The 13,709-nt window shown below is 47.7% G+C and overlaps 1 protein-coding gene across 1 annotated transcript in view; it reads left to right on the forward strand.

Annotated features, from left to right (window-relative positions):
• The first annotated feature begins 3,980 nt into the window (after positions 1 to 3,980).
• The window catches only part of LOC133747696 (histamine H3 receptor-like), a 47,266-nt gene continuing 37,537 nt past the window's right edge, over positions 3,981 to 13,709 (forward strand). The window contains exon 1 of the mRNA XM_062176011.1: positions 3,981 to 4,091. Coding sequence (XP_062031995.1) covers positions 3,981 to 4,091 — 111 coding nt within the window. The remainder of the gene's footprint in view (positions 4,092 to 13,709) is intronic.

A 13,709-nucleotide genomic window follows, 5' to 3' on the forward strand; every position in this document is an offset into this window, starting at 1 on the left:
CAGACTCCAGAAGCCACACTTGAATGCTTCTACCAAGCTGAGTCAGCCCGAAGCAGCACAGGCTGTGGGGACACCTGTGCAGGCTATTTCAGGGACCCTGTTTCTACCAGGGTAAACCCTGGCCTAATGTCTCTCAGATTCCTCGCTGCTGAAACCCAACCCAGCCCGGAGAGGCGACTGTGGAAGACGGCACCTAATTCACCCAGCTTCCCTAGGAAACAAGATTTCTCTGGCTCCTGTGTGCAGAGTCTGACCTTACACTTGTTCATTCACTGAACAAATGTTTATTGAGCACCACAAGGTGGAAACACAGAAAACAATAAAGCCAAGGCTAACAACAGGTCTTGAGCACCATTAGCTTTCCCATAACCCTCGCCTTCAACTCTCCCACCCAAAATCTGTGTTTCTCCTCTCCTGTTTTCCTCCCTACTGGGGACAGCTCTGCTGTCTTCTCATTCAACTATCAAATATTTTATCAGCCATCAAGATGTTACCCAAAACAGTGCTTCTAGAAAAGTCCTGAAAAGGAACGGAAGGAAACCAGGTCAGAGACAAAATATGGGTGCAGTTGCAAATTCCAGTAAGGACAAATTATTTATTTAACTGGATACATTTGCTGGATCACTCCTCCAAATGGCTGCAAAGGCTGGAGCTGGGCAGATCCGGAGCCAGGAGCCCGGAGCTTCATCCGGGTCTCCCACATGGGTGCAGGCACCCAAGTACATGGGCCATCTTCTACTGCTTTCTCAGGCCGTTAACAGAGAGCTGGATCGAAGAGAAGCAGCGGGGACATGAACCAGCACCCATGTGGGATGCCGGCGCCACAGGCAGAGGCTTAGCCTCCTACACCACAGTGCCTGCCCCCACAGTCCTTTGCCTTTCCAAAGGCAACATTATTCCAATGTCAACATTAACTCATTACTTGCTCAGATTACAGTCATGTGTTACTTAATGTCACAGCCTAAGAACTGCGTTGCTAGCTGATTTCATCACTACACAAATATCAGTCAGTGTGCTTATGTTGTGGGCAAGGAGGCTCCCCCTACCCCGGCCCCATCCCTCCCCTCCCTGCTGGGCTTATTCCAGACACGTCCCTCCAAGTGTGAAATATTCAAGATGGAAGCATAAAGCTGTATGGGAAAGCAGAATTTGTCCAAAGACAAAAGGATAGTGCACAATGAAGAAGTAAGTGGTGGTGAGCTCAAGAGAAAAAAGAGAATGGACAAAAAGCCAAAACACACATACACACACACACATACACACACACCTCTCTGCAAGGTTTGGGTCATCTGTTTATACTACAGGGAAGCATAGGGGGTGGTGCCTGGAGTGAGGCTTAATTGAATATTCAGGGTGAAGTTCAGGGCTGAGAACCGCCCGTTTCCATGACCATTTTTGGAAATACCATATCAGGGAGTCAGATGCATCTAGGATCAAGATTTTCCTAGGAAAGCTGACTGAGTGAAGTGCAGGTTTCCACTGTCACATCCGGCATCAGGTGCCCCTCCCCTATGGTTATTTTATTGTAATTATGTTATAATGACTTCAAGGTCATCCCAACCATCTAGAGTATTTCCAGCTGCTGCTGTTTCTCCATTTGCACCACTGTGGAACCTGTGTTTTCTGCTATGGGACAAGGCAGGGAGTAGGGGCTTGGTGGTGTGGGTTTGGGTAGCACACTGGATGGTGCAGTCTGGGCTGTCACACAGGCCGGCCTAGGCTGAAACGAGAATCCAGCAGATAGGCTGTGGCTGCTGTCCTGCTGCAGACAGTGCTGCCCCAGGGGTGGGTGGGGTGGGATGGTCAAGCTGCAGGTCAGTTGGGCTATCAGACCTCAGCTCCTCTTGCTAACACTTACCTACCTGCCCATATGACTTACACAAACTAATGGCTGTGATGTTAGCAGGTGACATAATCTTATGGGGCCATCTTTGCATATACAGTCCATCATTGACCAAAATGCTGTGCAGGGGCAGGCATTTAGGTTAGCAGTTAAGACACTGCATCCAGCATTGCGGTGTACTGGTTAAGCCACTGCCTGTGACACCAGTAGCCCATGTGGGTACCGGTTACAGTCCCTATTGCTCCTCTTCTGACCTAGCTCCCTGCTAGGGAGGCAGTGGAAGATGACCCAAGAGCTTGGGCCCTGCCACCCACATCAGACACCTGGAAGAAGCTCCTGGCTTGGGCCCCTGCACCCATGTGGGAGACCCGAAGAATCTCCCGTTCCTGGCTTTAGCCTGGCCTAACCCTGGAGTTGCAGGCCATTTGAAGAGTAAACCAGCAGATGAAAGATCTCTCTCTCTCTCTCTCTCTGTCTCTCTATCTCCTTCCCTCTATCTCTCTCTCTAATTTTTCCTTTCAACTAAATAGATAAATTTTAACCAAAAAAAAAAAAAAAAAAAGACACTGCATCCTGCATTGGAGTGCCTGGATTCGATCCAAGCCCTGATTCCTGACTCCAGCCTTCTGCTAATGCAGACCCTGGGAGGCAGTGATGATGGCTCAAGTAATTGGGTCCCTGCCATGCACGTGGGAAACCTGGATTGAGTTCCTGGCCCCCAGCTTTGACACCCTGCCATTGCAGACAATTGAGAAGTGAACCAGCTGTTGGCAATGCTCTATCTATCTGTCTCTTTCTCTGCTGCTTTGCCTCTCAAACAAATAAATTTTTAAAATTTAATAAAAAGCAACTGACCAGGACCGGTGCTGTGGCATAGTAGGCTAAGCCTCCGCAACATCCCATATGGATGCCAGTTCATGTCCTGGCTGCTCCTCTTCCAGTCCAGGTCTCTGCTATGGCCTGGGAAAGCAGCATAAGATGGCTCAAGTGCTAAGGTCCCTGCACCCACATAAGAGGCCCAGAAGCAGTTCCTGGCTCCTGACTTTGGATCAACTCAGGTCCAGCCATAGTGGCCATTTGGGGAGTGAATCAGTGGATGGAAGACCTTCCTCTCTGTCTCTCCCTCTCTCTATCTGTAACTACCTCTCAAATAAATAAACGAATAAATAAAATATTTAAAAAGAAAAGAAGTAACTGACCTTTCTCCTGAGGTCATTTCCATTTTCGTATTCTTTCTAGAAAGTCTGACCTGGGGTTCTTGCCTGTGATTCACACTCACCATGCTGCAAAGCCAATCCGGAGGCAAGCCATCTTCCAGCTCACATTCCGCCCACCAGTGGCCTAGCCAACCACCATCTCCCACCAGGGTGGCTGAGACCTCACTGGACTCCCCTCGTGCTGCTCCTATACAGGGGTCTCACACTTCCTTGCCCAGGTGGACCAGGCAGGACACATAGTGAGGAGAAGTGGGCACCAGTCCTGGTCCAGTGGAAAGTGGTGCGCATGGTCTCCCACTGAGAAATCTCCCTTATGAAATGTTGGCAACTAGTTTTTTTTAAAAAGATTTATTTATTTATTTGAAAGGCAGAGTTACAGAGAACAGAGGCAGAGAGAGAGAGAGAGAGAGAGAGAGAGAGGTCTTTATCTGCTTGTTCACTCCCCCAAATGACCGCAACAACTGGAGCTGGGCCACTCCAAAGCCAGGAGCCAGGAGCTTCTTCCAAGTTTCCCACGTGGGTGCCAGGGCCCAAGAACTTGGGCCATCTTCCACTGCTTTCCCAGGCCATAGCAGAGAGCTAGATCGGAAGAGAAGCAGCCAAGACTCGAATCAGCGCCCATATGGGATGCCGGCACTGCAGGCGGTGGCTTTATCTGCTACACCACAGTGCCACCCCGGCAACTAGTTTTTAAAAATGGAAGCACCATGCCAACTAAATAAAACCTTGCTTGTAGGCCACCACCCTGCACTCCTGGGTCCTGGTGTACTCGTTACCTATGTCAAAGGCTGTGGACTCCTGGAGGACAAGTACCATGTCACGCTCCTGTTTGTATCACCAGCATCTACTACAAAGCCCATGTTAGCGAAGGGACTAACAGAATCCACAGCGTTCCTTAATAGAATGATGTCATTAGCCAGATGGCTCAGGCTTCCAGTCTAGCATCCAGGGGTCTGGGCTTTGCCAGCTGCTGCTACCCAGTGACCTCCCAGAGCCACTGGCTCATCACTGGCATTGTCACCTGGGTCAAGGTCAGTGAAAGTTGCCTGCATTTGAGATTTTCTGCCCCCACTTCAGAACACCAGCTTCCCCAAGTACAGAAACTCCCCCTAAGAGGAGTGGGATGCGGACCCACTCTAAGTTATTCCTGAGAGCAGCTGTGAACCAAAACAGGTGTTCCATGTGCCGAGCAGCAGAGGAGGGAGGCCCCCCCGGCCTGAGGTGGGGTCCCTGCGGGCGGAGGCCTGTCTCTCCATCTGCGGTCACACGGTGCACCAGGTGGCCCAGAGTGCACCTGAGTGTCTTCCGTGGGAAAGAAAGCTCAGCCACAGGGTCTGCGGCTGCAGGGGAGAAGACAGACAGGTCTCTGCCCTGGGACGTGAAGTCTGGGGCTCCGTTCACAAAAACAACAGAGCCAGGCCAGGCTCCATGTTTGACTTGTGTTTGCCACTAGAGGGCAGCTCGCACTTTCCAGAGTAAACAAATCGACACTTGGCAAAGGACTGAGAGGCTCTTTTTCAGACTAGAAAGGAAGCATTAGCCCTGGCCTTGCACAGTCCTCAGGGAAAACATTGCACAAGGGAACACCCTATGGATGGACAATGAGAGTTGCAGAGGATTCGTTTCTGAGAGGAGGAGCACGGTGGGGGCAAGAGGCTCAGAGTCACCACACAGACCCCGGGGAGTTGGGTGAAAGTGGGCCTGAGGCAAGCAGCCCACAGACTCATTTATTTCAGTTGCTACAGCTGCTTATATAGCCAAGGCAGCCAATCCGGTCAAGGGGCGGTCTATGCCCTAACCAATCACAGCCTGTTGCCAGGCAGTTTCCAAAGCCATCCAATCACAGCCTGTTGCCAGTCAGTCTCTGTTGTCAGGCAGTTTCTGAAACCATCCAATCACAGCCTGTTGTCAGGCTCTGTTGTCATGTGGTTTCTTTTTTTTCTTTTTTTTTTTTTTTTTTTTTTTGACAGGCAGAGTGGACAATGAGAGAGAGAGACAGAGAGAAAGGTCTTCCTTTGCCGTTGGTTCACCCTCCAATGGCAGCTGCGGCCGGCGCACCATGCTGATCCGAAGGCAGGAGGCAGGTGCTTCCTCCTGGTCTCCCATGGGGTACAGGGCCCAAGCACTTGGGCCATCCTCCACTGCACTCCCGGGTCACAGCAGAGAGCTGGCCTGGAAGAGGGGCAACCAGGACAGAATCTGGTGCCCCAACTGGGACTAGAACCTGGTGTGCCGGCGCCGCAAGGCAGAGGACTAGCCTATTGAGCCGCGGCGCTGGCCCATGTAGTTTCCAAAGCCATCCAATCATGGCCTGTTGCCAGGCAGTTTCTGTTGTCAGTGGCCATCTTGGCATGACCTTCTCACCTTCTCATTCTACCACATTTTCCCCTTTTTGTTTATTTTTGAGCAACAGGAGGCATGATTATTGGCCATACCATTGTTGACCCCGTTTCCATGTGGTCTCCGTACGTGGCTGTGCCTGTCTTAGATTGTCCCCCAGGAGATCTTACCCGTCTTTGACTAACCAGCACTCAAAACAGGAGACCACAGGAGTACTTGCTCAGATGGGGGTAGGAATGAGGAACAGTGGTAATCAGGAATGGCATGACCACACGCAGGCTGTGGGCCATTTGAGTGGCTGACCAGAGCTAGTGGGGTATAAAGCAGTAATGGATGTGGCTATGGGCAGTTTCTCAGGGTAGGATGATAGGGCAGGTGCGTCTGCTAACAAGGCACTCTCAGTCTTGTTCAGCTAGTTCTGGTTGGCTGTCAGTTGCAGGCTTGATGTTTCTGGCTGGTACCCAAATGGGCTGTTCCGCATTCTCTGGAAAGACACAAGCATATCCTTGACCCTTGGTTAGCAGAGGGTGTGGTCCCTTCCATTCTTCTGTCAGGGGGGTCTTTCCACCTAACCATAGGGGCTGAGGTCTGGGATGGAAAGGATCCACAGTGTTTATAAGCTGGGCTGATCCCTTAGGAATCAAAACTAAGAAAATTGATAGTGAAAAGGACCTCAGTCAAAGCACGCTGTGGGTCTGGGGGCATATGATTGTTTTTCTGTCTTTGTAAGAGATCTTTAATCGTCCTATGAGTTCTTTCAATGATTGCCTGTCCCTGTGGGTTGTATGAGATACCTGTGGCAGACTGTATGTTCCAGGATTTCAGGAAGGAATTAAATTCCTGTGATGTATATGCTGGCCCGTTATCAGTCTTTATGGTCCAGGGGACACCAAGGACCAGCATGGCTGATTTAACCACCTTTATCACATTACTAGCCTTTTCTCTGGATTGGGCTGTTGCAAATACAGCCTTTGAATAAGTATCTACCACCACATGGACAAACTTAAGTTTACCAAAGGAGTTAATGTGGGTGATGTCCACTTGCCATAGCTTATTAGGAGCAAGGCCTCGCGGGTTCACTCCTGCTTGCTGCAGTGGGCCTAATGGGGCAAGGGGTACACAATTCTTGCAAGAGTGCACTAGGTGTTTGCGTTGGCTCATTGTTAGCTCCGGGAAAAGCAATTTTATGTTACTTGCTGACATATGAAATTTTTGGTGTAGAATACGGGCTTGTTCTAGGTGTCCAATGGAAGCTGTGTTGCAGGAGATAAGACGATCAACCTTTCTGTTGCCTTGGAAAATAAAGCCAGGTAACCCAGTATGTGATCTTACGTGTGAGATATACCATGGGTATTTTTTGTTCTCAGTTAGCTCTTTAAGTGTTGTGAACATCTGGTCAATTGGCTTATTGGTTGGGTTTAAGACTGCAAAAGGGATCGTCTTTGCTACCTGTACTGAGTATTTGCTGTCCAAAAATATATTTACCAGCCCATCCTGGCTAAGGAGTAGAACTTTGATTATTGCCCTTATTTCTCCCAATTGTACTGATCCCCTGTGGGGTTCTACATGGATCTTATCTTTTTCTGTTGAGGATTTGATCACTATTCCAAACAGTTACTTGTTGGCATCCGTAAATGCACATGGTGCCATGGGTATAGGTTGATTAGCAGGGAAAGCATGTTTTGGATAGTCTATTTCTAAGGTTTGTAATGTCTGGAGTAGCCTGTCCACTGGCAGGTGATTGTCAACCTGTCCTGGGAAATTTATCATTAACGTTTGAAAGAGCATGCTATTCTGCATCAATGTCGACAGTTCTAATTGTGAAAGGGGTAGGACCACTATGTCTGGCTCTGTGTTAAATATCTTATTGGCATAATATTTTTTTTTCCTTTTTGACAGGCAGAGTGGATAGTGAGAGAGAGAGACAGAGAGAAAGGTCTTCCTTTTTGCCATTGGTTTACCCTCCAATGGCAGCTACGGCCGGCGCATCATGCTGATCCGAAGCCAGGAGCCAGGTGCTTCTCCTGGTCTCCCATGCGGGTGCAGGGCCCAAGCACTTGGGCCATCCTCCACTGCCTTCCCGGGCCATAGCAGAGAGCTGGCCTGGAAGAGGGGCAACCGGGACAGAATCCAGCGCCCCGACCGGGACTAGAACCTGGTGTGCCGGCGCCGCAAGGCGGAGGATTAGCCTGTTAAGCCACGGCGCCGGCCATTGGCATAATATTTTAATTTAAGTCCCATCATAAGGATGGCATCTACTTTGCTAACTATTTTATGGCACTCGCTCCAGGCTATGTGCACCCAAAAAAGTGGTCAAGTTGCCAAATAACTCCTAAGGGGGCCTTGAGGGTAGATATGGTTATGGCAAATAGAGGCACCTGAGGGTCATATCTAAAGGTTTTTAAATTTGACAACTGGGTGTTGATCTTTTCTATAGTGGATTTGATTTGGCTGCTGATGTCAATGTGATTTTTGAAGAAGGGCTGTTCCCCTTAGTAAATCGAATAGCAGTCTAAGCTCTACAGGTGTTAGGGGAAGGAAGGGCTTCAGCCAATTGATTTGGCTGCATAGTTGCTGAAGTTCATTAACTGAGTATTTATGCTTGACTTTTAGGTTTAGGCCCATTGGAGATATATGGGAGGAGATTTGATAACCCAAGAATTGAAAGGGAGGAAAATGTTGTACCTTTTCTGTGGCAATAGACAAACCCAGGAATTGTAAATTTCTTACTGTCTCACTTAGGCCTTCAGAGTTGCCCCATTCTCATGAGCAAGTAAGATATCATCCACATAATGTATGACCGAGCATTGATCTTTAAGTGTGCAGGTCGCATGAGAAACATATCTTTGGCAAATGGCAGGGCTATTTTTCATGCCTTGTGGGAGTACTGTCCACTGGAATCTTTTTTTCAGGGAGCTGGAAATTGGGCTCCCACACTGTAAAGGTGAAGTAGGCCTTATCCTGCTCCATGATGGGAATGGAAAAGAAGCAATCTTTGATATCAATGGTAACTATGTGGTATTCATTAAGAATGGCCCCTGGATGGGGAATGCCAGCCTGGAATGTTCCCATCTTTTTTATGATTTTGTTAATGGCTCTCAAATCCTGTAGTAGTCTATATTTTCCCTGCTTCTTTGGTATCACAAAAATGAGTGTGTTGTGAGGGCTAGTGGAAGGTTCTATGTGTCCCTTTTCCAATTGTTCCTGTACCAATCCTCTAAAGATGCAAAGTTTGGGTTGTAATATTGGCCACTTCTCTACCCAGATGTTTCCTGTTTTTTCCCATTCAATGGGGATTGGGCTTGGCTTTTGTATGAGGTGAGCAGTGGCTCCTAGAATTGGGGGTGAATCTTATTTGTAGACTCTTCAAATGAGAACCTGGCACAGTCGCTGCCCAGGGGCCTGCGGATGACCTCAGCGGGCTAAAACCTTCAGGACAGAGACAGCCGCTGGCAAGAGCCACTGGAGATTCTGGAAGAAGGGGGGTTGGAATCCTGGCCAGAGGGTGGGAGTGTCCAGGAAGAGTGGAACCCCAGCTACAGAGGCCCCAAGGCAGGAGGGGAGGGTGGTGTGTCCCTAAATCACGAACAAGTCCTTGAGACCTCAGCGTGGAGCACGAGGGGACAAGTGGCCCAAGATGAGGTTCTGAGGCCTCATCATCAGTTCAGATTTTAATCTGCACACCATGGGAACCTTGAAGGGGTTCAAGGAAGAAAAGAGGTGGCTGGGCTGGTGCTCGTGGAAGAGCACTCTCAGTGCTGCACAGAGGACCATTACAGAAGAGCTTTAGCACTCGGGCACCACGTAGATTATGTAAAACTAACAGGAACACCCCGTGTTTTCTCAGTGCTCTCTAGTCTACAAAGGAAATTTCATACAACACCCTGCCCTTTCCCAACTTTACTATGATGTTTTCTCATTTTATCCAACTCACCGAGTCCTCATAAGTGCCCAAAGTCAGCGGAGTTTGGATTCCAACCAACCTCAACCCGACTTCCAGTCCAGGGCATTTTAAATTTTACTGTGGCAATATGGTTAAATCCACATGCGTGTGCGCACGCGCACACACACACACAAACACACACACACAAAGTACTTCAAAAAGATTGTGTGAAAATGGAATAAAAAGATAAATTTATCTTGGTGCCAACAAATTTTGAAATCCACATGTAATTTTTTTCTAATATGCATTTTCAAAAGAAAACTCCTATTTGTCAGCACACATCATGTAAATTGTCATGTAAAATTGTCCCCATATCCTTGTCTTTGAAATTCTTCAGAAGGAGACCAGGCATTTTTCTGGGGAATAAACCAGAGGATGGAAGACTTTTCTCTCTGTCTCTCCCTCTCTTTGTAACTCTACCTACAAATGAAATAAATAAAATCTTTAAAAAAAAAAAGGAAAAATTCAAACCATCAATTAGCAAATGGACAAAAGACATGAACACGCATCTCACAGGTGGCAAATAAACCCATGAAGAAATGTTGATCATCATTAAGCACTGGAGAAAGAATGAGACGCCACCACATACCCAACAGAATGGCTAAAATTTCTTAAAATGAGGGCCGGTGTTGTGGTGCAGCAGGTTAAGCCACCACCTATAATGCCAGCTTCTTATATGACCACCAGTTTGAGTCCCAGGTGCTCCACTTCCAATTCACCTCTCTGCTAATCTGCCCACAAAGGCCATGGAAGATGGCCCAACTGCTGCGACTCCTGGCACCCTTGTGGGAAACCTGGACAGAGTTCCTGGCTCCTGATTTAGCTAGGCCCAGCCTCAGCTGTCACTGCCATTTGAGGAGTGAACCAGCAGATGGAACATCAATCTCTCTTTCTCTCTCCCTGACCCTCTCTCTCTCTCTCTCTCTCTCTCTCTCTCTTTCTCTCTGATTTTTCAAATAAATAAATATTTTTTGAAATGTTTAAGTGAAAACACCAAAATGCTAGTGAGGATACAGAGGAATTCAGATCACTTATACTTTGGTGGGACTATAAAATGATACGGCTACTCTGGAAATCAGTTGGGCATTTTCTTGAAAAAAAAGTGAAACACACAGGGGCTGGCATTGTGGCATATCAGGCTAAGCCTCTTCCTGCAGCACCAGCAATTCTATATGGGCACCAGTTTGAGTCCCAGCTGCTCGTCTTCCAGTCCAGCTCTCTGCTTTGGTCTGGGAAAGCAGTGGAAGATGGCCTAAGTGCTTGGGCCCCTAAACCTTCATGGGAGACCCAGAAGAAGCTCCTGGCTCCTGGCTCGTGGCTTTGGATCGGCCCAGCTCCAGCCATTGTGGCCATCTGGGGAGTGAACCAGTAGATAAAAGACCTTTCTCTCTTTCTCTCCCTCTCTCTGTCTGTAACTCTACTTCTCAAATAAATAAAATCTTAAACACACACACACACACACACGCACACGCACACACACACAACTACCATATGACCTCCAGCCTCAGTCCTGGGCTTTTATCCCTGAGAGGTGAAAATTATGTCCATGTGATCACCATTCATAAATGTGTTTGGGCACTTTTTTATAACAGCCCAAAGCTGAAAAGAATCCAGATGACCTTCAACAAGTGAATGATTAAATGAGCTTTGAGGGGCTGGTGCTGTGGCACAGTGGGTTAAAGCCCTGGCCTGCAGCACCAGCATCCCATATGGGCACCAGTTCGAGTCCTGGCTGCTCCACTTCTGATCCAGCTCCCTGCTAATGCTCCTGGGAAAGCAGTGGAAGATGACCCAAGTGCTTGGGCCCCTGCACCAAGGCCCTTGGACCTGGAAGAAGCTCCTGGCTCCTGGCTTCAGATCACCTCAGCTCCAGCCATTGCAGCCATTTGGGAAATGAACCAGTGGATAGAAGACCCCCCCCTCCCCCTCTCCCCTCTGCCTCTCCCTCTCCCTCCCTCTCCCCTCCCTTTTCCTCTGCCTCTCTCTCTCTCTCTGTAACTGTCTTTCAAATAAATAAAATAAATCTTAGAAAAAAAATCTTGATACCCCCATAGTGTGGGACAGAGTTCTCCAGAGCAGTATCTTCCAATTCAAATCTACTTTGTGAAGATATTAACCATAACTACAAAATACTGTGCTTTCACAGCAATACCTAGGTTAGTGTTTGATTGAATAACTGAGTACTAAAGCCTAACCATGGTGACACTTAAAACTAACCATCCCACCCACCACACTCAGCAGTTCAAAGGCGCAAAGAACTGATCTACTCTGTGTAACAACTGGGGTGACTCTCCAGAGAATCTTGCTGAGCTTGGAAAAAAGTGAATCCCAAAAGTCCTTGGGACCCTGCACCCATGTGGGAGATCCAGAGGAAGCTCCTGGCTTCGGATCGGCCCAGCTCCAGGCATTACAGTCATTTGGGGAATGAACCAACAGAGAGAAGACTTCTCTCTCTCTCTCTCTCTGCCTATGCCTCTCTATAACTCTGCCTTTCAAATAAATTTTTTAAAAAATCTTTAAAAAAATCTCAACAGGAGGGATCCTTGTGATATTGGAGCTGACCAGTGTCTGAACAGTGGTGTTGGATGTGAAAATGAAATTGTAGAGAACTTAATATATACATGAACAATGAGCACAAATGGGATTAGAGAAATCTGACTTGGGTAGTCAATATCACAGGATGATATATATATATATATACCAAATTATACTATATATGAAATATATAGTAGTATATATTAGTGTATAGTATACTATATATATACCATGTTATATATGGGCACTATATATAAAGTATAATATATATATATACCTATCCAATCTCACAATTCCAAAATGTACAGACTGTTATTCTCAGTACTAGCCCAGCACCAATTTCCTGCTACATATTTCAAGATCAGTAGGTCTAAATCTGAGTTTGTCAGTCTCCCAAACTTGACCTTCATCCAGGATTCTCCACTAGAATAACTAACATGACCATCTATCTGGTTTCTAAAGAAACAGAAATGTTACCTGTCTCCATCCAATCCATCAGCAAGTCATGTCAATCCATCCTCCAAAGCATACGCCAAATTCTTAACTCTCACTGCTTCTCCACAACCATCACCCTAATCCAAGCTACAAGCATCTTTTGAGTGGGCAATTGCAATTACTTCCTGGCGGTCTCTCTCCTTTAATTCTCCCTTTGCCCACAATCCAATCTTCCTAAAGAATTACCTTCCATGAATTGTACTGCGCTTAGGTTACAACCCTAGAACCCGTCATTTGGCCCAGTCTGAGTCCCACTGTCCCAGACCCCTGTGGACCCCTTGCTTACCAGCCATGCTCTGTCCCTCCAATGTGCTAAGCTCCTGCTCCTTGGAATCCCCATACACATGCTGTTCCATCTGCCTGCTATGCCCTTCCCACCAAATGTTTCTGAGAAGTCTTTCCTTGCTCAGGGCAGAATAGGCATCTCTGCCTCCCCAGTCTAAAGAAGGGTGTGCTGTTGTGCTGTCATAGCCCCCTGCGTTTTTCCTAAGTAGCACATCTTAGAATTAATGCTTCTCTCAGATATTCCTGCCTCCCTTTAAACTGTGAGTTCCATCATGTCTGCTTTCTATGTCCCAGTGCCTCACACAGTATCTGACACACACTGAGTGCTCACAAAATGTTTGTAGAAGTCATCAGTAAAACAATCAGGATGCAGGTATTCATGCCACCAGCACCAGACCCTCAGCCACGCCTTCACAGCAATTTCCTGTCCACAGAAAGGCTCTCCCCCCTTGCACCTCTCGTGTTCTCTGATTTCCAAGGCTTTCAATGACCACTGCCTCATCAGGGCCTGGAACCTGCCTGGAATCTAATGTGTATTCACTGAGTAGATGAGATTGTGACAGTTATGACATTGCCAGGGCAGGTGACAGCATCTTGGCCCTGCTGCCCAAAGGCGCTGCCCTTGAGTTCCCATTTGTATTCCTGGGCACTCTGCTGAGAGCCTGGAGGCTGGAGGTTGGTGACGGGCCAGGAACCATGGTCTCCTCCAAGCTGGAAGTGGGACAGGCACAGCTTCCTCTCAATCAGAGACTCTGAGTTCATGGGTACCATTAGTCCAGTCCACCTCCCTGTAGTTCAGTCTCTGCTCTGAGTCATTAGGTCATTACCTTCACCCTGACCCATGCTCGTATTAATTCAAACAGGCCTCTTACCAGGGTGACCAGAATCTTCATGTCCAGGGAAGAGTTGGGGTGGAAGTGGACCAGAGAAAGGGAGAGGGGTCCTGGATATTTCTCTGATTTTCCATAAGTTTTGTCTGGTTGCAAGAAAATAACACGCCTCAGACAGGTCACTTTCACAAGGTCATGGGCCTCAGTTTCTAAGTGAAAAA

This window comes from Lepus europaeus, chromosome 19 (assembly GCF_033115175.1).
Source record: "Lepus europaeus isolate LE1 chromosome 19, mLepTim1.pri, whole genome shotgun sequence".
Taxonomy (NCBI): domain Eukaryota; kingdom Metazoa; phylum Chordata; class Mammalia; order Lagomorpha; family Leporidae; genus Lepus; species Lepus europaeus.